General features: G+C 45.2%; 2 protein-coding genes across 5 annotated transcripts in view; one reads left to right on the plus strand and one right to left on the minus strand.

Moving 5' to 3' along the window:
- Nucleotides 1-14,028, plus strand: part of LOC144498707 (E3 ubiquitin-protein ligase TRIM33-like) — a 147,657-nt gene extending 133,629 nt beyond the window's left edge. For 2 of the 4 annotated variants that reach the window (XM_078220245.1, XM_078220247.1), the window contains 4 exons: nucleotides 1,480-1,612; nucleotides 4,609-4,686; nucleotides 5,604-5,756; nucleotides 13,630-14,028. In XM_078220245.1, the coding sequence (XP_078076371.1) occupies nucleotides 1,480-1,612; nucleotides 4,609-4,686; nucleotides 5,604-5,756; nucleotides 13,630-13,851 (586 nt within the window). In that variant the 3' untranslated portion in view covers nucleotides 13,852-14,028. Of the gene's footprint in view, nucleotides 1-1,479; nucleotides 1,613-4,608; nucleotides 4,687-5,585; nucleotides 5,757-13,629 lie in introns of all 4 variants that reach the window. The other 2 variants (XM_078220243.1, XM_078220246.1) reach the window with 1 other exon arrangement.
- Nucleotides 14,029-19,955: 5,927 nt separating this feature from the next.
- LOC144499133 (uncharacterized) overlaps nucleotides 19,956-20,297 on the minus strand; it is a 31,180-nt gene continuing 30,838 nt past the window's right edge. Inside the window, exon 9 of the mRNA XM_078221211.1 lies at nucleotides 19,956-20,117. Within this exon, the coding sequence (XP_078077337.1) occupies nucleotides 20,107-20,117 (11 nt within the window). The 3' untranslated portion in view covers nucleotides 19,956-20,106. The remainder of the gene's footprint in view (nucleotides 20,118-20,297) is intronic.

Below are 20,297 nucleotides of genomic sequence, written 5' to 3' on the forward strand. Positions count from 1 at the left end.
GCTCATTTTGTGGTTTGCTGGGCTGTGTTCTGATCGCAGTCCTCAGCCACACACACTCTGTTTCCACACACCAGTCATCAATCTGTAAAATGAGCTCACTAGGGCGATGGAGATAGCAACTGGAATCAATTAACCTAAAATGCAAGTGAGATTTCTCATAAATATTTTGTGACACAGTATAGATAATTTGAGACATGCCATGGTAAGTGCAGCAGGATTGGGAGGAACAGGTGATTTTGGACCTATGGTTCCTGAAGCTCGTTACCACTGGATTTTTCCTCGACTCATGTCGAAGTCCATTGTAGAATAATTAATAACTTCATTATATTTGCAACATATAACTATCAAGATGGGAGAAGGTGATCTAGATGGAACTTGGTCCCTTTTGATCTTCAAGTTCCTACATTTCACCCTGCAGGCCTGCTCTCACAGTGAGTTCAGTTACGAGCAGTTTTGTGCTTTTGGCTAATTGGAAGCAGTCATCAGAGGAGAGAAGTCTTTGCTTCCCTCAGCCTGGGCTGGTTTAAACTTAGGAGCCAGAGGTGTGAGGCGAGTGTGATTAGACCCACCCTGTCACCCAGTAATGCTCAAGTGGGATTGGTTCGGTATGTACAATTTACCACCGTTGGTAAAAGAGACGCAGCGTCAGTGAGAAATGAAGGTACAAAATTGAAAATCACCCCTATTATAGAAACATAGAAAAACTACAGCACAATACAGACCCTTCAGCCCACAAAGTTGTGCCGAACATGTCCCTACCTTAACGATTACTAGGCTTACCTCTAACCCTCTATCTTACTAAGTTCCGTGTACCTATCTAAAAGCCTCTTAAAAGATCCTATCGAATCCGCCTCCACCACCGTTGCTGGTAGCCCATTCCACGCACCCACCACCCTCTGAGTGAAAAATTTACCCCTGACATCTCCTCTGTACCTACTCCCCAGCACCTTAAACCTGTGTCCTCTTGTGGCAACCATTTCAGCCCTAGGAAAAAGCCTCTGACTGTCCACTCGATCAATACCTCTCAACATCTTATACACCTCTATCAGGTCACCCCTCATTATTATGAACTGACGGCGATCCTGAACAAATATTATGGCACAAAGAATTGTAAATTCAACAAAGATCAGGGGAGTTCTTCCCAGTACTTTCGCCAACACTAATCCCTCAACCAACATCGCTTTAAAAAAAAATTATTGGCCATTTATCTCAGCGCTGTTTGTGGGATCTTGCTGTGCTCAACTTGGCTGCCAGCTTGACTGCATTACAACAGTGACCACACTTTGAGACAGATTTGGGATGTTCTGAAGTTGCTCAGCCTATTCCAGCAGTAATTCAGTTCTATGATTGAGGTTTGGTAGGCTTGTTTGGTAAGATGGGCTGAAGGGCCTCCCTCCCCTGTACTGATCTATTGTGCCTACGTTGTGAATATTGCAAACATCTCGTCTGTCCCTGAACTGGTTTGTTTATTCTGTTTAGTGGCGAGTGGATCTGCACGTTCTGTCGTGACCCGGTGAACCCGGAAGTGGTGTACGATTGCGATGACCAATGGCAAGCGGGCGAGAAGAGGAAAGTGGGTGGAGTCTCTGAAATGGCTCCGGTCGATCAAAGGGTATGTATGTCCCAACAGTTTCCCTATTCCTGGAAACCGATAATGTTTCTTTCCTACCACACCAGGAGTGAAAGAAGGATGAATAGAGATGTGATAGCGGGCACTATAGCTTGTCAGCAGGTGTCAATCATGGTTCAGTGGGGAGCACTCTGACCTCGAAGTCAGAAGGTTATAAGTTCAAGTCCCAGTCCAGAGACTTGAGCACAAATCTAGGCTGACGCTACTGAGGGAGTGCTGCACTGTCAAAGGTGTGGTCTTCTAGATGAGACATTGGGGCCCTAGCATCCCTTTCCGATGGATGTAAAAGATTTGATGACCCAATAAAAGAATGGAGGACCTTTAGCGGGTGGCCTGACCAACATTTATCCCTCAACTAACTTCCGTAAACAAATCTGCGTGGTCATTATTTCATTGTGGGAGCTTGCTGTTTTGGCAAATTGCCTGCCATGTTCCCTACGTGGCAACACTACTAGCAGTTTAACACGCAGAGGGTGTGAGTGTACCACACAAATGCAGGTTCTCTTTTATACATTTAAATTTTCCCTGTAAATTTAATCCAAAAGTGGTTTTCCGTTACTAAACTTTAGTCGCAAAATTGTGAGATTGCTTTGGGATTACTGTGGCATGGTGGCACAGTGGTTAGCACTGCTGCCTCACAGCGCCAGGGACCCAAGTTCAATTCCAGCCTTGGGTCACTGTGTGGAGTTTGCACTTTCTCCCTGTATCTGTGCGGGTTTCCTCCGGGTGCTCCGGTTTCCTCCCACAGTCCAAAGATGTGCGGTTGATTGGCCATGCTAAATTGACCCTCGTGTGAGGGGGATTAGCAGGGTAAATGTGTGGGGTTACGGGGATAGGGCCTGGGTGGGTTTATGGTTGGTGCAGACACGATGGACTGAATGGTCTCCTTCTGTACTGTAGGGATTCTGTGAACAATAACACCTCCTCTTAAATCTTGCAGCCGGTGTGCTGAATCTGTTGAGTACCAACCAAAACGTGATGGGTTCTGAAATCCATTCTTGTTTAGTCCAACATTATTCACTAAGGTTTCATTGGGCCCAGCATGCCAGTGGAGGCCATGCTCACAGGAAAACCATACTGTGGAATAGCAGGTCATAGAATCATAGAATCCCTACAATGCTGAAGGAGCCCATTCAGCCCATCGAGTCTGCACCGACCACAAACCCACCCAGGCCCTATTCCTGTAACCCCACGTATTTACCCTGCTAGTCCCCCTGACACTAAGGGGCAATTTAGCATGGTCAATCAACCTAACCAGCACATCTTTGGACTGTGGGAGGAAACCCACGCAGACACTGGGAGGACTTGCAAACTCCACACATACAGCGACCCGAGGCCAGAATTGAACCCGGGTCCCTGGCACTGTGAGGCAGCAGTGCTAGCCACTATGCCACCATGCCGCCCAGGTCATTGGCCTGTCTTCTACGATTTCCCACAGGATAGCTGCGGGACAAATAGTTCAACTGGAATGAGATCCTTTCACTCGCTGTATAGATGCTGGGGTAACCCTGGCTCTGAACAGCTACACTCCTGAGAGAGATGAGGAGAATATTAGTCAGAACCCCTCAGCCAGACACACCATGCATTGAGCTCCAAAGATACATTTAAAAAAAATTATTTTAAGGGATTGCTGGCCAGGCCAGCATTTGTTATCCAATCTCCAACAGCCCTCAAGAAGGTTTTCTGCGAGACCCCTGGTGATGGGGGCAGGGTCAAAGGTCAGGTGCTGCCATATTCTAAATAAAACCTATTAAAAAAAACCCAAAGAAAATAGGACGGATGCTGGAAATCAGAACCAAGAACTCAAAATGCTGGAAAATACTCCGAACCTTAGAGAGAGATCCAAGAGAGAATGTTTTGAGTCATTGTCCTTTCAGCAGTAGCATCATCCTGAATAAAGGGTTATGAGGATAGTGGGTGTAAAAGGCATTGACGTGTCTGATGAGTCAAGATTGTATGGCATGGTGGAACAGGCTTGATGGACTGAATGGCTTACATCTGTCCCTATGTCCCTAAATATTAACTCTTGTTTCTCCATGGAGGCTGAATGAGAATTTTCAGCAACTTCTCTCTTACAATATCTCCAAGTTGGGAGCAGAGTTGCCTGTAAGTGTTACAGGGCTACCATCACGGACTCTGAGAATGAAGGGTCTGCCTTTGGGGAGGGTTAGGGTGTGGCTGCAGTCATGGACTGAGACTCCAGAGGCTGTTCAGTTGGTAGCAATCTTGCCCTTCAGTCTGAAGGTTGTAGGTCCAATTCAGCAACTGACCAACATATGAAATGGGAGCAGGAGTAGGACGTTCAGCCCCTCGAGCCTGCTCTGCCATTCAATATGGCACGGTGGCACAGTGGTTAGCACTGCTGCCTCACAGTACCAGGGACTGGGTTCGATTCCAGTCTTGGGTCGCTGTCTGTGTGGAGTTTGCATGTTCTCCTCGTGTCTGCGTGGGTTTCCTCCGGGTGCTCCGATTTCTTCCTGCAGTCCAAAGATGTGCAGGTTAGGTGGATTGGCCATGATAAATTGACCCTGGTGTCAAGGAGATTAGCAGGGTAAATAGGTGGGGTTACGGGGCTAGGGCCTGGGTGGAATTGTTGTCAGTGCAGACTCGATGGGCTGAATGGCCTCTTTCTGCACTGTAGGGATTCTATGATTGATTAAAGGTCATGGTTGATCTGTCTGAGGAAGTGATGATCTAGTATATGACTCCCGTGCCAGATCAAATACTAAATCGAGACTCCATTTGCCCTGTCCATTGGAATTTAAGTATGTGTGCGAATATGTATAGCTCAGCAGCACCTTGAAACTGAAGAATTGTTCATGATAATATTTCTGCTTGTGGGATCTTGCTGTGTGTAAATGGGCTGTCTCCCCCTCTACAGCAGTAATGCACATTGGAATATCCCTTGGTCATGAATGGTGCTGTAGAAATGTGTTTTTTCTCTTGGGGAGAGTGACTGGTGTGTGTATTTCTTACAGAAATGTGAGAATCTACTGCTCTCCATGTACTGTGATGAACTGAGCGTTGCTTTCCAAGAGCCAGTTCCTGCTTCAGTTGTAAGTATTTGTTTTCCACCCCCAGCACCCCCACTCCTGAAGGAGCTGGGTCACTGCACAGCACAGCCACCAGGTACTTGCTCTCCTGTGTCACACACTGAGGGGCCTTCCTACACCTTTGAGCTCAGTGTGGGAGTGAGGCAGAGTATCTAATCGTCACAGGCCGTCTGTCAAACATGTCGGCCTTGCCTGTAACATTCAGAGGAGGCTGGCTTTGGGAATTAAATGAAACAACCATGTCTGATTGTAGTGTGGTGGAGTGGGGTGTGGGGGGGTTCTCCGCCTGATCAGAAGAGAGGGGGAGGGGGATTTCCCCAACATTAACAATCGGAAGTTTGGGGGTTTTCTTGGCTCTATTGATCAAAAAGGAGTGGGGGGTGGTTTCCCATCTTTAACAATTGCAAGGTGGAGGGTTGCCGTGGATCATTGAATCCTACAGTGCAGAAGGAGACTATTTGGCCCATCAAGTTTGCATCCCACCCAGGCCCTATCCCCGCAACCCCACATATTTATCCTACTAATCTCCCTCACACTAAGGGGCAATTGAGCTTGGTGAATCAACTTAACCCACACATCTTTGGGGTAGGGGGGGAGGGGTGGGCATGTGTCCTGACTGCAGCAATGGGAAAGGCGAATTCCCTCTCCTGGGTGATCTTAGCCAAGCTTCTTAAAAGCGCGGCAATATTACTGGGCATATCAAGTGAGGCTGGAGTCCCGGGTAGGGGGTGGCAGGTTCCCCTCAGTGAGGTATCTTCTCTGCTTGAATTCATTTTGACACAATGGAATTGGAGTTGTTACCCGGGCGTTGGCCAGTCCAGTACCGCAGTCACTAGCAACCCCAAATCTGCCGCCGACTCTCTTTGTCTTGTTACCTTTAACCCCGTTGATGTTTCAAGCAGGCTGCTTGTTCCTGGCAGGTTCCTGACTACTACAAGATCATAAAAAACCCCATGGACATGTGCACTGTGAAGATTAAACTGCAGAGACATCACGCACAGCACTATCAGCAACCTGAGGACTTCGTGGCAGATGTCAGATTAATCTTCAAGAATTGTGAGGAATTCAATGAGGTAACAGCAATAAAACAGTAAGATAAAAGCAATAAAACAGGGCCGTGCTCATTGGGATGGTGTTGGGGGAGGGGGCGGTTTATGGGGGTGTGAATGGGAGTGGGGCGGTTTGGGTGGTGTGGGTGGGGGAGAGGGGGAGGGTGGCAGTTTGGTTTGTGCTTTCCTCCCCTTCCCTCCCCGAGGTGCTAATTGTTTCCAGAAGGTTCTAAATTTCCAGAAAGTCCACGTATGTGGATATTGGGCAGCAGCAGCATTTACTTTGGGTTCAGTATTGATCCCTCTTATTTTTGAATGTTTATTATCCTGAAAAACAGCCACATTTCTCAAATATTAAAATTTACCAGTGTGAATAAATAATTAATACAGGAGCTGTGACAAACTCCAATCGGTTAGTTATCCTGGAGCTCAACGATTGGCCAAAAAGAAAAAATAAACAACTAAATAGGAGGATCCATTTGTGTAGGAGATAAAAAATAGGACCAGGAATAAGCTTTACAACCCCTCAAACCTATTCAATAAGATCATGGCTGAATTTTTACATCAATTCCATACAATGTACAAAACCTATTGTTTTCAGTTTTGATACAAAGAACAATACAGCACAGGAACAGGCCCTTCGGCCCTCCAAGCCCGCGCCGCTCCCCGGTCCAGGATTGAATCCTGAATCCAGGATCCCCGCCCAATTTTCCAGCCTATCTACATACCAATATCCTATCCACCGAGCTGTCCCTCACAGCTACGATGCTTTGTTCATTACAACCTATTAACTTACCCCCACCCCCCCATTCCAGACCATGTGATCTCCAGGGAGAGGCGAAAACCCAGAGTGAAAAACCCCAGGGCCAATATGGGGAAAAAAAATCTGGGAAATTCCTCTCCGACCCCCTGAGGCGATCGAAACGAGTCCAGGAGATCACAATGGCCCCGATCGGAAAATGCTTCCCAACCCTAGTCATTTCCACTTCCACGAACACCATATGAATTCCCTGCCCCCGAGACAGGTTCCCAACTATCCGCAGTCTCACTCTGTACTGGCACCAGCAAGATGATCATAGAATGAAGCCTTGAAACGAGAAACCAGGAACAATTAGCCCGCGCCGCTCCCTGGTCCAAACTAGACCACTCTTTTGTATCCCTCCATTCCCACTCCGTTCATATAGCTGTCTAGATAAGTCTTAAACGTTCCCAGTGTGTCCGCCTCCACCACCTTGCCCGGCAACACATTCCAGGCCCCCACGACCCTCTGTGTGAAATATGTCCTTCTGATATCTGTGTTAAACCTCCCCCCCTTCACCTTGAACCTATGACCCCTCGTGAACGTCACCACCGACCCGGGGAAAAGCTTCCCACCGTTCACCCTATCTATGCCTTTCATAATCTTATACACCTCTATTAAGTCTCCCCTCATCCTCCGTCTTTCCAAGGAGAACAACCCCAGTTTCCCCAATCTCTCCTCATAACCAAGCCCCTCCATACCAGGCAACATCCTGGTAAACCTCCTCTGTACTCTCTCCAAAGCCTCCACGTCCTTCTGGTAGTGTGGCGACCAGAACTGGACGCAGTATTCCAAATGCGGCCGAACCAACGTTCTATACATCTGCAACATCAGACCCCAACTTTTATACTCTATGCCCCGTCCTATAAAGGCAAGCATGCCATATGCCTTCTTCACCACCTTCTCCACCTGTGACGTCACCTTCAAAGATCTGTGGACTTGCACACCCAGGTCCCTCTGCGTCTCTACACCCTTTATGGTTCTTCCATTTATCGTGTAGCTCCTCCCTACATTATTCCCACCAAAATGCATCACTTCGCATTTATCAGGATTGAACTCCATCTGCCATTTCCTTGCCCAAATTTCCAGCCTATCTATATCCTTCTGTAGCCTCTGACAATGTTCCTCACTATCTGCAAGTCCTGCCAGTTTTGTGTCGTCCGCAAACTTACTGATCACCCCAGTTACTCCTTCTTCCAGATCATTTATATAAATCACAAACAGCAGAGGTCCCAATACAGATCCCTGCGGTACACCACTAGTCACAGGCCTCCAGCCGGAAAAAGACCCTTCCACTACCACCCTCTGTCTTCTATGACCAAGCCAGTTCTCCACCCATCTAGCCACCTCCCCCTTTATCCCATGGGATCCAACCTTTTTCACTAGCCTACCATGAGGGACTTTGTCAAATGCTTTACTAAAGTCCATATAGACAACATCCACGGCCCTTCCTTCGTCAACCATTTTGGTCACTTCTTCAAAAAACACCACCAGGTTCGTGAGGCATGACCTCCCTCTCACAAAACCATGTTGACTATCGTTAATGAGTTTATTCCTTTCTAAATGCGCATACATCCTATCTTTAAGAATCTTCTCCAACAACTTCCCCACCACGGACGTCAAGCTCACCGGCCTATAATTACCCGGGTTATCCTTCCTACCCTTCTTAAATAACGGGACCACATTGGCTATCCTCCAATCCTCTGGGACCTCACCTGTGTCCAGTGACGAGACAAAGATTTGCGTCAGAGGCCCAACGATTTCACCTCTCGTCTCCCTGAGCAGCCTTGGATAGATTCCATCAGGCCCTGGGGATTTGTCAGTCTTTATATTCTCTAACAAACCTAACACTTCCTCCTTTGTAATGGAGATTTTCTCCAACGGTTCAACACTCCCCTCCGAGACACTCCCAGTCAACACATCCCTCTCCTTAGTGAATACCGACGCAAAGTATTCATTTAGGATCTCCCCTACCTCTTTGGGCTCCAAGCATAAGTCCCCACTTTTGTCCCTGAGAGGTCCGATTTTTTCCCTAACAACCCTTTTGTTCCTAACGTATGAATAAAATGCCTTGGGATTCTCCTTAATCCTGTCTGCCAAGAACATTTCGTGACCCCTTTTTGCTCTTCTAATTCCCCGTTTGAGTATTTTCCTACTTTCATTATACTCCTCCAGAGCTCCCTCCGTTTTTAGCTGCTTGGACCTAACATACGCCTCTCTTTTCCTTTTGACCAGTCCCTCAATTTCCCTGGTTATCCACGGTTCTCTAATCCTACCCTTCCTATCCTTTTTTACAGGCACATGCTTGTCCTGTAGCCCTAACAACCGTTCCTTAAAAGACTGCCACATACCAGATGTGGATTTACCCTCAAACAGCCCCTCCCAATCAAGAGCTGCCAATTTCTGCCTGATCCCAATAAAGTTAGCCTTCCCCCAATCCAACATCTTACCCTTGGGACACCACTCATCCTTTTCCATCACTATCCTAAAGCTAACAGAATTGTGGTCACTATTTGCCACATGTTCCCCAACCAAAACTTTGAAGACCTGACCGGGCTCATTCCCCAGCACCAGGTCCAGTATAGCCCCCTCTCTAGTTGGGCTGTCCACATATTGTTCCAACGAACCCTCCTGTACACATTTTACAAATGCCTCACCATCCAGAGTCCCTGCCCTCAGCGATTTCCAGTCTATACCAGGGAAATTGAAGTCTCCCACTACAACAACCCTATATTTCCTGCACCTATCCAGTATCTCCTGACATATCCATTCTTCCACTTCCCTTGGGCTGTTGGGGGGCCTGTAGTACACCCCCAACAGAGTGACTGCGCCTTTCCTGTTTCTAAGCTCCACCCAGAGTGACTCGCTACACGACTCCTCCGAATTGTCCTCCCTCTGCACCGCTGTAATATGCTCTCCAACCAATACCGCTACTCCCCCACCTCTTTTGGCCCCTCCTCTGTCTCGCCTAAAACACTTGTACCCTGGAATATTCAGCTGCCAGTCCTGTCCCTCTTTCAACCAAGTCTCTGTCACCGCAACCACATCCAAATTCCTCGTGCGCATTAAGGCCCCAAGTTCGTCTGTTTTACCTGCTACGCTCCTTGCATTGAAGTATAAGCACTCCAGACCCCCTGGCTCAGTGAGGTCGTCCTCCCCCAGAGTGCTCTTCTTCTTTGCCAGCCTTGTCCCAGCCCCAAGCTCGTCCCCAGCCACCACACTTATAGACCTAATAGTTTGATCCCCACCCCCCTGCCATACTAGTTTAAACCCCCCCGAACTGCATTAGCAAAGCTCCCAGCCAGGATATTTGTGCCCTTCCAACTTAGTTGTGACCCCTCCCTCTTGTACAGGTGCCATCCTCTCCTGAAAACCTCCCATTGGTCTATGAAAATAAAGCCCTCCCTCCTGGACCAGTCCTTTAGCCAGGCATTCATTTGAACCAACTCCCTATTCTTATCCTCACTGGCACGAGGCATTGGGAGCAGCCCAGAGATGGCCACCCTAGTGACCCTACTTTTTAACCTATTTCCCAACTCCCTGAATTGCTCTCTTAGGACCCCCCTACTCTTCCTATCTACGTCATTTCCACCAATGTGTATAATGACATCCGTTTCTTTATCTTCCCCTTTTAAAATGCCTCCTATCCGCTCGGAGACATCCGTGACCCCAGCACCAGGTAGGCAGACTACCATCCTGGAGTCCCGTTCGCCCCCACAGAATCGCCTGTCTGTCCCTCAATACCCTGCATGCCTGATAGACTGAGCATCATCATAGGTTTCTGGAGTAGGGATTCATAGTGCTCAGAATGAGAAGACTGTAAACATGCACTAGGCATAGGTTGTCAACCCAGAAATGACCCTTTTATTCCTACTGTCTGGCTTCTGAAGATTAATCAATCCTCTATCTGTGATAATGTACTTCTTTTAAGGGTAAAATAAAATGGGTAAAAGTAACAAATTGAACCAGTCAACAAATTAAACAATCAAATAAATGAGGGGTGCAGGAGGGGATGCAATAATCCCTTAAAGGGACAACCAAAAACACCCCCCTCCCCCCTCCCGCACCTCCCCCACCAAAGGAAGTGACTAAACTTCAAATCAAAACCATGTCTCCAGCACTAATCCTTGAGATATCTCATTTGTCACAAGTTGTCAACCTGAAAATGACCCCTTTGTTCCCACTCTGTGGCTGCTGCATGCTAGCCAACCATTGCTAATGTATTACCCTCAATCACGTGGGCCCTAATCTTTGTGTATCAACCTCTTGTGTGGCGCCTTATTGAAAATTCAAATGTACCACACTCGCTGGTTCCCTCTTATGTGATCCGCAAGTTAAAGCCTCCAAAACTCAATAATAGATTTGTCCCTTTCATGGAACTACCCAGTCATATTCTGATTTTCAAAAGCTCTGTCACCATATTTCTAATGATGGGTTTGAAAACTTTTCCCTACTGCTGATGTTGGATGAGTCCTTTATGCGACTTGTCAGATTTTGCTTTATAAAGCCCCTGTGAAGCATTGAGGGATCTTTCATTTTGTTAAAGGTGCTATGTAAATGCAAATTTCTGTTAGTTGGTCTGTAGTTGTTTTCTTTTTGGATCCATTCCTCAACGTCCGGTTATGTTTGCTACTTCCCAATTCATAGGGACCTTGCTAGAATCTAGAGAATTCTGAAAGATCAAACGCAATGCATCCACTATCACTATTTTAAAACCCTAGGATACAGCCCATTAGCTTCAGAAGGCTTGCTAGCTTTTGGTCCCATTAAGTTTTCCAGCAGTATCCTTTATCCGGGGTGGCACAGTGGTTACCACTGCTGCCTCTCAGCGCCAGGGACCCGGGCTCTATTCCCGGCTTGTGTCGCTGTCTGCCCGTTCTCCCCGTGTGGGTTTCCTCCGGGTGCTCTGGTTTCCTCCCACAGCCTGAAAGACATGCCTGTTAGCTGCATTGGCCATGATAAATTCTAAAATTCTTTTTTACTAAAATTAAACACTTCAGCTTCCTCCGTCTCATTTGGCCGTTGGTTCCTTGCTATTTCTGGTATTTTATTTTAACATCTTCCATTATGAAGACCAATAGAAAATATTGGTTTAATGTCCCTGCCATTTCCTTTTTTCTCCTACCTTTACCTCTGGGGTCTCCCACCAACCTCTTCCTATTTTCATATTTTTGGAAGCTCTGACAATCTTTCAGAAATATTCTTGTTAGTTTGTCCTCATTATATTCTTCTGTCAGTTTCTTGGCCCTCTTTTACTGGATCTAAAATCCTCTCAATCCTCAGCCTTACTATTCTTTTTGGCAATATTTTATGCCTCTTGTTTTTAAACTAATACCGTAACAGCTGTTGGCACCTCTCATTAGTCACAGAGTACGATTCCTTTGAAGGTTTTATTCCCTAAGCAAATGGACGTTTGTTGAGAATTATGAATTCTCTGTGTTCTCCATTGCTTATTTATCAAACTGATCATTTGTGGCACAGAAGGAGGCCATTTGACCCATTGAGTCTGTGCTGGCTCACTACAGTGCAAACGAGTCAGTCCGCCATAGCCCTTCAAATGCCCCTTCATTTTCCTTTCAAAATAATTGATATTTTCCCAATTCCATCATACATTTTAACCTAATTTCTCAATCTACTTTATCCAACTCTCCCCTCGTACCCACATGATTGACTTTTTTTAAATTTAAGACCCCAGTTTTGGACTTAACCACATCAATCTCGAACTCAAGGTGAAATTATATCATATAATGGTTACTGTTCCTCAGAGGGTACTTTACTACTAGATTACTAATTAACCCATCTCTCAATACGAGATCAAAAGTAGCCTGTTTCCTAATTGATTCCCCAACGTACTATTTGGGTACAATAGGTATTGACTGTGTGCAACGTAACTGATTGTAGAGGCTGGCATGACGGAATTGTTAGAAATGGTGAGCAGGTATTAAAAATAAAGACAGTAGCTTTCAGAATGATAATCTGTGATATACAAGGTACAAAGACAACAAGAAACACTGCAGTATATTTAGCTACTCCTAAAAATGGATACTTCTCAATCGATCTCTCCTTCAGGCAGCACAAGCTCTTCAACAGGCTGACAGGACTTACATTAGGGTATTATCCACAAGGCCAGTACCTCCGATATTGTGGCATTCCCTCACTGCACCAGAGGCTAGGCCTGAATTACGTACTAAAGTCCCGGGTTCGATTCTCGGCTTGGGTCACTGTCTGTGTGGAGTTTACACTTTCTCCCCGTGCCTGCGTGGGTCTCCTTCGGGTGCTGGGTTTCCTCCCATAGTCTGAAAGACGTGCTGGTTAGGTGCATTGACCCAAACAGGCGCTGGAGTGTGGGAACTAGGGAAATTTCACAGTGACTTCATTGCAGTGTCAATGTAAGCCTTAATTGTGACTAATAAATAAACTTTTTAAACTTTAGTTTGAACCCGTGACCTACTGACTGAATGATCCCACTGAGTCAAGCTGATGATTCTGTATTCTCAACTCTCGCCATAAATTCATCCCACGGCATGACATCAGGCTTTAAATTTGACCTCCTTATTATGCCTTCCCCACCCTTTAAGACTAGGGCTTATTTCCACCACCTATTCCTGTGTTTCCCTACTCCATTAGGTTAGGAGTGCATTTTGGTTATCATTTAGATTGTTGCCTTACTTGGGTCTCTCTCTTGCCTTGTCCTGTCACTTCTTTCTTACTCCCTTTTTGACATCGAGCCGCACCACATTTCCGATATCCACTCTGTTTATTCCTCCTAAAGCCCACTCCCCTGTAATTCCTTGTGACCTGGAACATCCTTATCAGAACTCCTCTCAATCTTCTCTTCTCTAAGCTCCAGTTTCTCCAATCTAACCCTGTAAATGGAGTGGAATTCTTATCTGAGCTCCCTTTACACCCACCCCCCGCCCTCCCCCCAACACACACACACACAGACAAACTGAAATTTTGGGAAACGCATGACACAAGTATACATCTCACTAAACATCTGACCGGCACCTTGGGGCAATGGCATAGATTGCGCCTGACAGAATGAATGGCAGGTCGAGTCTTGGTTATAAAAACACATTTGCTTCTGTGTCCTTGCAGCCGGATTCGGAAGTGGCTCATGCCGGTAAGACCTTGGAGCAGATCTTTGAGGCGAAGCTGACTGTGCTGTTTCCAGACAGGACATTCCCACCACTGGCAGCCACTAAACCAGACAGTGAGTGCACAAATGTTGACATTGACTCAGAGGACGACGATGAAGATGTCGTCCAGCCTCGGAGGAAGCGTTGCAAAGGGAGAGAGAGTCCCATCTTCATAAAATGACCACAGAAGAATCTTCTCTTGTTAAATAGACTTGGTGAGGACTGTAATATTTGTATCATAGAAATAATATTTAAGAGAGAAGCAATGCTTGAAAAATCTAGTTAGTGATGAACACTATTCTGTATTAGAATTACAAACCAGCAGGTGGTAAATTAAAGACATTTCTGCTACCTCACAAACATGTCTGCCTGTTTGTTTGTGAATCCCAGCATCAGTCATTACTTTTAGCCACGTTACACTTCAGTTACAGCGCACAATCATGCCCAGTGCGGGGCTGATTTTTCACTCCAGGTGAATGAGGGATTGCTGGGGCATAAAAGGACCAAAGATGGGGCCAACGACTCTACAAAGGCACATACCATAGGCTGCTGCCAGTGCACCATGTTCCCTCTGCCCTTGAGCGTCTTAGCTGATTGTCTCTGCTGCTTTCCAAACCACCCACTATTTCTAAAACCCAAGAGCAGCAAGCTGCCTGTTTGGTGTCCACCAATTGCCTGTCAAATTGATACAAGACCAGGGACATTAAATCAGCGCCCAACACAATGGGCAACCAGCAGTGGCCTGCATTGCCTATCCACCATAAGGTCAAAGTCTCCTCCAGTGCCTTGTTTAATGACTGTGTAACATGGTGCTGCAGTGCAATATTGATGACAGCTCTGTGCCAGCACTAGGGGATTTTCACAGTAACCTCATTGCAGTGTTAGTGTAAGCCTACTTGTGACACTAATAAATAAACTGTGTGTTTGCCTCCTTATCTCCTTCAGCATGGGCTTGTTCACTATTATTAGAGAGGGCTGAGAGGTAATCTAAAAAAGGTCTAAAATTATAATGTTTTTAATTCATGTATGAGTGTTGCAGGTTAGGCTAGCATTCATTACCAATCCCCAGTTGTCCTTGAGAAGTTGGTGGTGAGTTGCTGCCATTACCGCTGCAGTCAGTATGGTATGGGTGCACCATCAGTGTTGTTTGGGAGGGAGTTCCAGATTTTGGCCCAACGATTGTGGAGGAAGTGTGAATCTTTCAAGTCAGGATGGTGTGCAACTTTTAATGTAACACCTTTATTCAAAAAGAAATTCAAGAAAGGAGGGAAAAGGAATGCAGGAAACTACAGGCCAGTTAGCCTAATATCTCCCACAGAAAATGCTAGAATGCATCATTGAGGTAATAGGGCACTATAGTTAAGAAAGCCCACCAACACCTCTACTTTCTCAGAAGACTAAGGAAATTTGGTATGTCAGCTACGACTCACTCCAACTTTTACAGATGCACCATCGAAAGCATTCTTTCTGGTTGTATCACAGCTTGGTATGACTCCTGCTCTGCTCAAGACCGCAAGGAACTACAAAAGGTCGTGAATGTAGCCCAATCCATCATGCAAACCAGCCTCCCATCCATTGACTCTGTCTATACCTCCCACTACCTCAGCAAAGCAGCCAGCATAATTAAGGACCCCACGCACCCCGGACACCTCTCTTCCACCACCTTCCATCGGGAAAAAGATTCAAAAGTCTGAGGTCACATACCAACCAACTCAAGAACAGCTTCTTCCCTGCTGCTGTCAGACTTTTGAATGGACTTACCTTGCATTAAGTTGATCTTTCTCTACACCCTAGCTATGACTGTAACACTACATTCTACACTCTCTCATTTCCTTCTCTATGAACGGTATGCTTTGTATAGCGCGCAAGAAACAATACTTTTCACTATGTTAATACATGTGACAATAGATCAAATCAAATTGGAAAATCTTAATTAAACCCAGAATCAACACTGTTTTGTGAAAGTGTTTGACTAAGTTCTTGCTGTTTTTTTTTGAGGAAGCAACAAGCAAGCTGGATAAAGGGGAACCTGTAGGTGTGGTTGAGTTGGACTTCCAAAAGACATTAAATCAGGTGTACCATCATAGTACACAACATAAGAGTTCATGATAAGCATGGCTGAAAGATTGGTTAACTAACTGGAGTAAGAAGTCTCACAACACCAGGTTAAAGCCCAAAGGTTTATTTGGTAGCAAAAGCCACTAGATTTTGGAGCGCTGCTCCAAAAGCTAGTGGCTTTTGCTACCAAATAAACCTGTTGGACTTTAACCTGGTGTTGTTAAAACTCTTGCTGTGTTTACCCCAGTCCAACGCCGGCATCTCTACATCATAACTAACTGGAAGCAAAGAGTAGAGTTAAAATGGTCATTTTTGGGTTGACGAGCTATAACTACTGGAGTCACATGAATCCGTTCTGGAGCCTCCACTATTTACAATCTACAGCAATGACATGGATGAAAGGGTTGAATGTATAGTTGCTAAATATACTCATGCAAAGATAGGTAGGAAATAAGTGTGAAGAGGACACAAGTCTGCAAAGCGATATAGACAGTATTATGATCCTTAGCCAGACCCTGGGTCATGGGACGGGGAGATCTGATGTTTTGTTTAAAGCAGATAAAGGTTGGGATTCGAGACACTCGGAATAAAGCTACAAGGTTCCACGGGTTTTGAACAAACAAAAACAAATTTTACCAAACAAGGTCAGCAAGATAATCTACAATTTATCTGATACTCGTAACAGTCAGGCTATGTGAATTAACAGGTGAACTGTGGTTGGACGCACCACACTACACAATAGATGACAGATGTGACCAAATCTGACCCACCCAGATATTTTTCACGTTGTAAGCCAGCCAACCAATCTCACTGAAACTTCGTCTCACTAAGGTTTCCAATCTTCATATTTGAAGATCTTGCCTTGGAGTTCTCTTCAAAAGTCACTCCCACTCGGATGGCTTTGACAATGACCTATCTCATAGGGTTTCAATCTCGCCTCCACAATTCCTTTCCCCTGGATTTCCGAATACACTTGAGCACAATTTCAGATCTTTAGCTAGGGCGAGCAAAACACCACTGCTCCAAAGGGGTACCTTGCAGGACGGAGTCATCAATCTGGATCTACAGGGCTTCTCTTCTGCCCAGTCTGCTAACTGCAACCCTTTTCATGCATTATAATTTAACTAGGACCTCTTCCTGTCTCATTTCTTGCTCATTACCTTGGATATGAGCTGGCTGATTGACAAAAAACTGACTTGCTGACTAAAAATTGACATGTACAAAACTGCTGTTCACTGAGACTTGAACTGATCGGGTGACCTAACACAACACTCTAAGAGGGACCCACCCTTGTTACCAGGGAGGAACAAATGTAACGAGCAGTGGAACATCCTATACTGTAAATGTTCCAATCTGCTAATTTTGCACTCTGACAGAGAATGAATGGATTTCAAGGAACAAAGAACAGTACAGCACAGGAACAGGCCCTTTGGCCCTCAAAGCCTGCGCCAATCATGATGCCTGCCTAAAACCGTATGCACTTACAGAGCCCATATCTTTCCATTCCCATCCTATTCGTGTATTTGTCTCGATGCCCCTTAAATGCCGCTATCGAACTTGCTCCCACCACCTTCCCAGGCAGCGCGGTCCAGACGTTCACCATTATCAAATTATCATTTCAAAATATCAGGTTAAAAGAGTGGGCAAAAAATTGACAGATGGAGTAAAATGTGAACTTATGTAAGGGAAATGGCTTTTAATTAAATGAGAGAGACTGCAGTACTCTACAGTGCAGAGGAATCTGGTGTTCCAGGTTGAGAAATAAAACTAGTCAGCAGGAACAACGTGATGAGAAATTCAAATGGAATGTTGGAGTTCATTGCAAGGGGAATCAAGTCGGAAAAAATGCTTGCAACTGGACCGGGCATTAGTTAGACTACATCTGGAGCACTGCATACGGTTTTGATCTCCTTAAGAAAGGAGATAATTGCATTAGAAGCAATTGCAGTTCAGAGAAGGTTCACTCGATAAGTGATGGATGACTGCTTGGTATTGATTGAAGGAGGTTATGTTCAACAGAACAGCTATGCCATTGCTGAGCAGTGCTGTGGGATTTTGAATATCAAAATCAGTCTGGAAATGGGGAATAGGAGCTGGAATGGGTGTGGGAAAAGGGACAGACAGATTGAATAAAGGCCAAAGACAATAGAAAAGGGTGGAAAGTCAGGTGAAATCTCGTGGAGAGTGCAGCCAAATGCCCAGGTCTGTGGTAAGCACTGTTTGAATAACGTGTCTCAGTTGCATGACCGTGTGGTTGTGTGTGTGTGTTAGTGGTCCAGTTATGGAATCTGACCACATTATGTGGAATAGAATTCCTAAGCTTGCCAGTAAAGTGATTTCACCATCTCGGGTGTTGTCCTGAAAGGTTATCAGGAGCAAAATGACAAGAATCCCAGCCATTAGTGACTGATCGATCCCTTCAAGTCCCACCGACCATTCAGAACTGAGCATAAAGTGACGACTAGCTCTCCCAAAAAAACAGATTTTGTTCTAATCTTTGAAACACCAGAAAAAAAACCCTTGACTTCCTTTTGTCACTGGCAGCACAACTCAACATCAAATCTGAAAATGCACTGAGTTGTCTTTTGATTTGATTTATTGTCACATGTATTAACATACAGTGAAAAGTATTGTTTCTTGCACGCTATACAGACAGAGCATACCGTTCATAGAGAAGGAAATGAGAGAGTGCAGAATGTAATGTTACAGTCATAGCTAGGGTGTAGAGAAAGATCAGCTTAATGCAGGGTAGGTCCACTCAAATGTCTGATGGCAGCAGGAAAGAAGCTGTTCTTGCGTCGGTTGGTACATGACCTCAGACTTTGTATCTTTTTCCCGACGGAAGAAGGTGGAAGAGAGTATGTCCGGGGTGCGTGGGGTCCTTATTTATGCTGGCTGCTTTGCCGAGGCAGTGGGAAGTGTAGACAGAGTCAACGGATGAGAGGCTGGTTTGCGTGATGGATTGGGCTACATTCATGACCTTTTGTAGTTCCTTGCGGTCTTGGACAAAGCAGGAGCCATACCAAGCTGTGACACAACCAGAAAGAATGCTTTCTATGGTGCACTGAACACATTCCTGCCCCCAAGGGTTTTATCTATTGGTGCTGCATTATGATTGCTGGCTGGAGATGAGAGCATGTTCTTGTACCCGATAATACTGTTCTTCCAAGCCTCGGTTTCTCACATGGGGCAACTTTACTGTGGTGGAATGGTCAATGTAAGACAAAGCTTCTCTCCTTTTCTGTTTTACTTGCCATAATTCTACCTTTGAGCTTGTTCCTGGACAGAATGAAGCCCTTATTGAATGTCAGAGAGAGCAAGGACAAAGAGTGTCTGGCCAAGTTTCTTTATTCTTTCCTGGGATGTGGCCATCACTGCCAAGGTCAGCATTTGTTGCCCATCCCTAATGGCCCAACTGGCTTGTTGGGCCATTTCACAGGGAGCAGTTAAGCATCAAACACATTGCTGTGGACTCACGTGTAGGCCAGACCAGATAAAGATGGCAGATTTCTTTCCCTCAAGGTCATCAGTGAACGAGATGGGTTTTTAACCACAATCCGTGTGCTTCATGGTCACCATCACTGCAGCTAGATTTTATTAATTCAATTTAAATTCCACCTATCGCCACAATGGGATTTGGATCCATGACACCTCTGGATTACTAGTGACATTACCATCAACTACCTGAATGCTCCCACCTTCTCCTCAGAGGTTCTGCATTAAACTCTTGTTGTCATTGAGGAGAATGAAAGTGTCCTTTACCCCATCCTGAAAGACTGCCCAGGATAATATCTATCAGGAGCTGCAGGTAAATCAACATCAGGGTAAGTGCACCATGGGTGAGGGTGAGTGCCAACGCTACAATACCATTGGTGAAAAGCAGTGACTAAACTCTTCAAGAAATGTTCCAAATTGAGTCTGCGACCATCCGTTTCTCTTATTTAGGATGTCTGTTTATATTTGAAACTCTGTATAGGAAGCTGCTGCTCCTTCACTGGACCATGTGCTGATGAAACATTTCAAGCAAAAATAGTCAGCAATTTTGCAAAACAGCTTTTATTTGAGGTAAATTATAGCATCGTCAAGAGAAGATTTTATTCTAACCTATACAATAATATACAAAATCAGAACAATTTCAATATAGTGCAGTCAAAATATATGTTCACCAAGATAGCTAGTTATAATTGCCAATTATTTCCATCAATGTGAGTATAAATGCATGCTGATTTTTAAAATTTGCCATTGTTATAGATTTTAACTGTTGAGGAAGTTATGTATTCAGTAGCAATAACATTTAAACAATGTTTTCAACTACCCTGCTCCCTGTCCCCCTTGCAAAAAAATGAAGATCTCGTACAATCTTCAACTTGCTTGATGTTCATTCATGACCTGAAGGTTGGGATTGACGAACATAATGTTAGTACACAATTGAGGAGTGCGGGACAGCTGAATTAAGACAAGAAGATGGCTCTTGTATAGTTAATGCCTCATTATGTCAAGTGAGTGACATTCAAAGATAGGCAGGCATTTCTGTGTGTGGCACAAATAACCAATGGAGGTTATGACAGT

Source organism: Mustelus asterias, chromosome 9 (genome assembly GCF_964213995.1).
Source record: "Mustelus asterias chromosome 9, sMusAst1.hap1.1, whole genome shotgun sequence".
Lineage (NCBI taxonomy): Eukaryota > Metazoa > Chordata > Chondrichthyes > Carcharhiniformes > Triakidae > Mustelus > Mustelus asterias.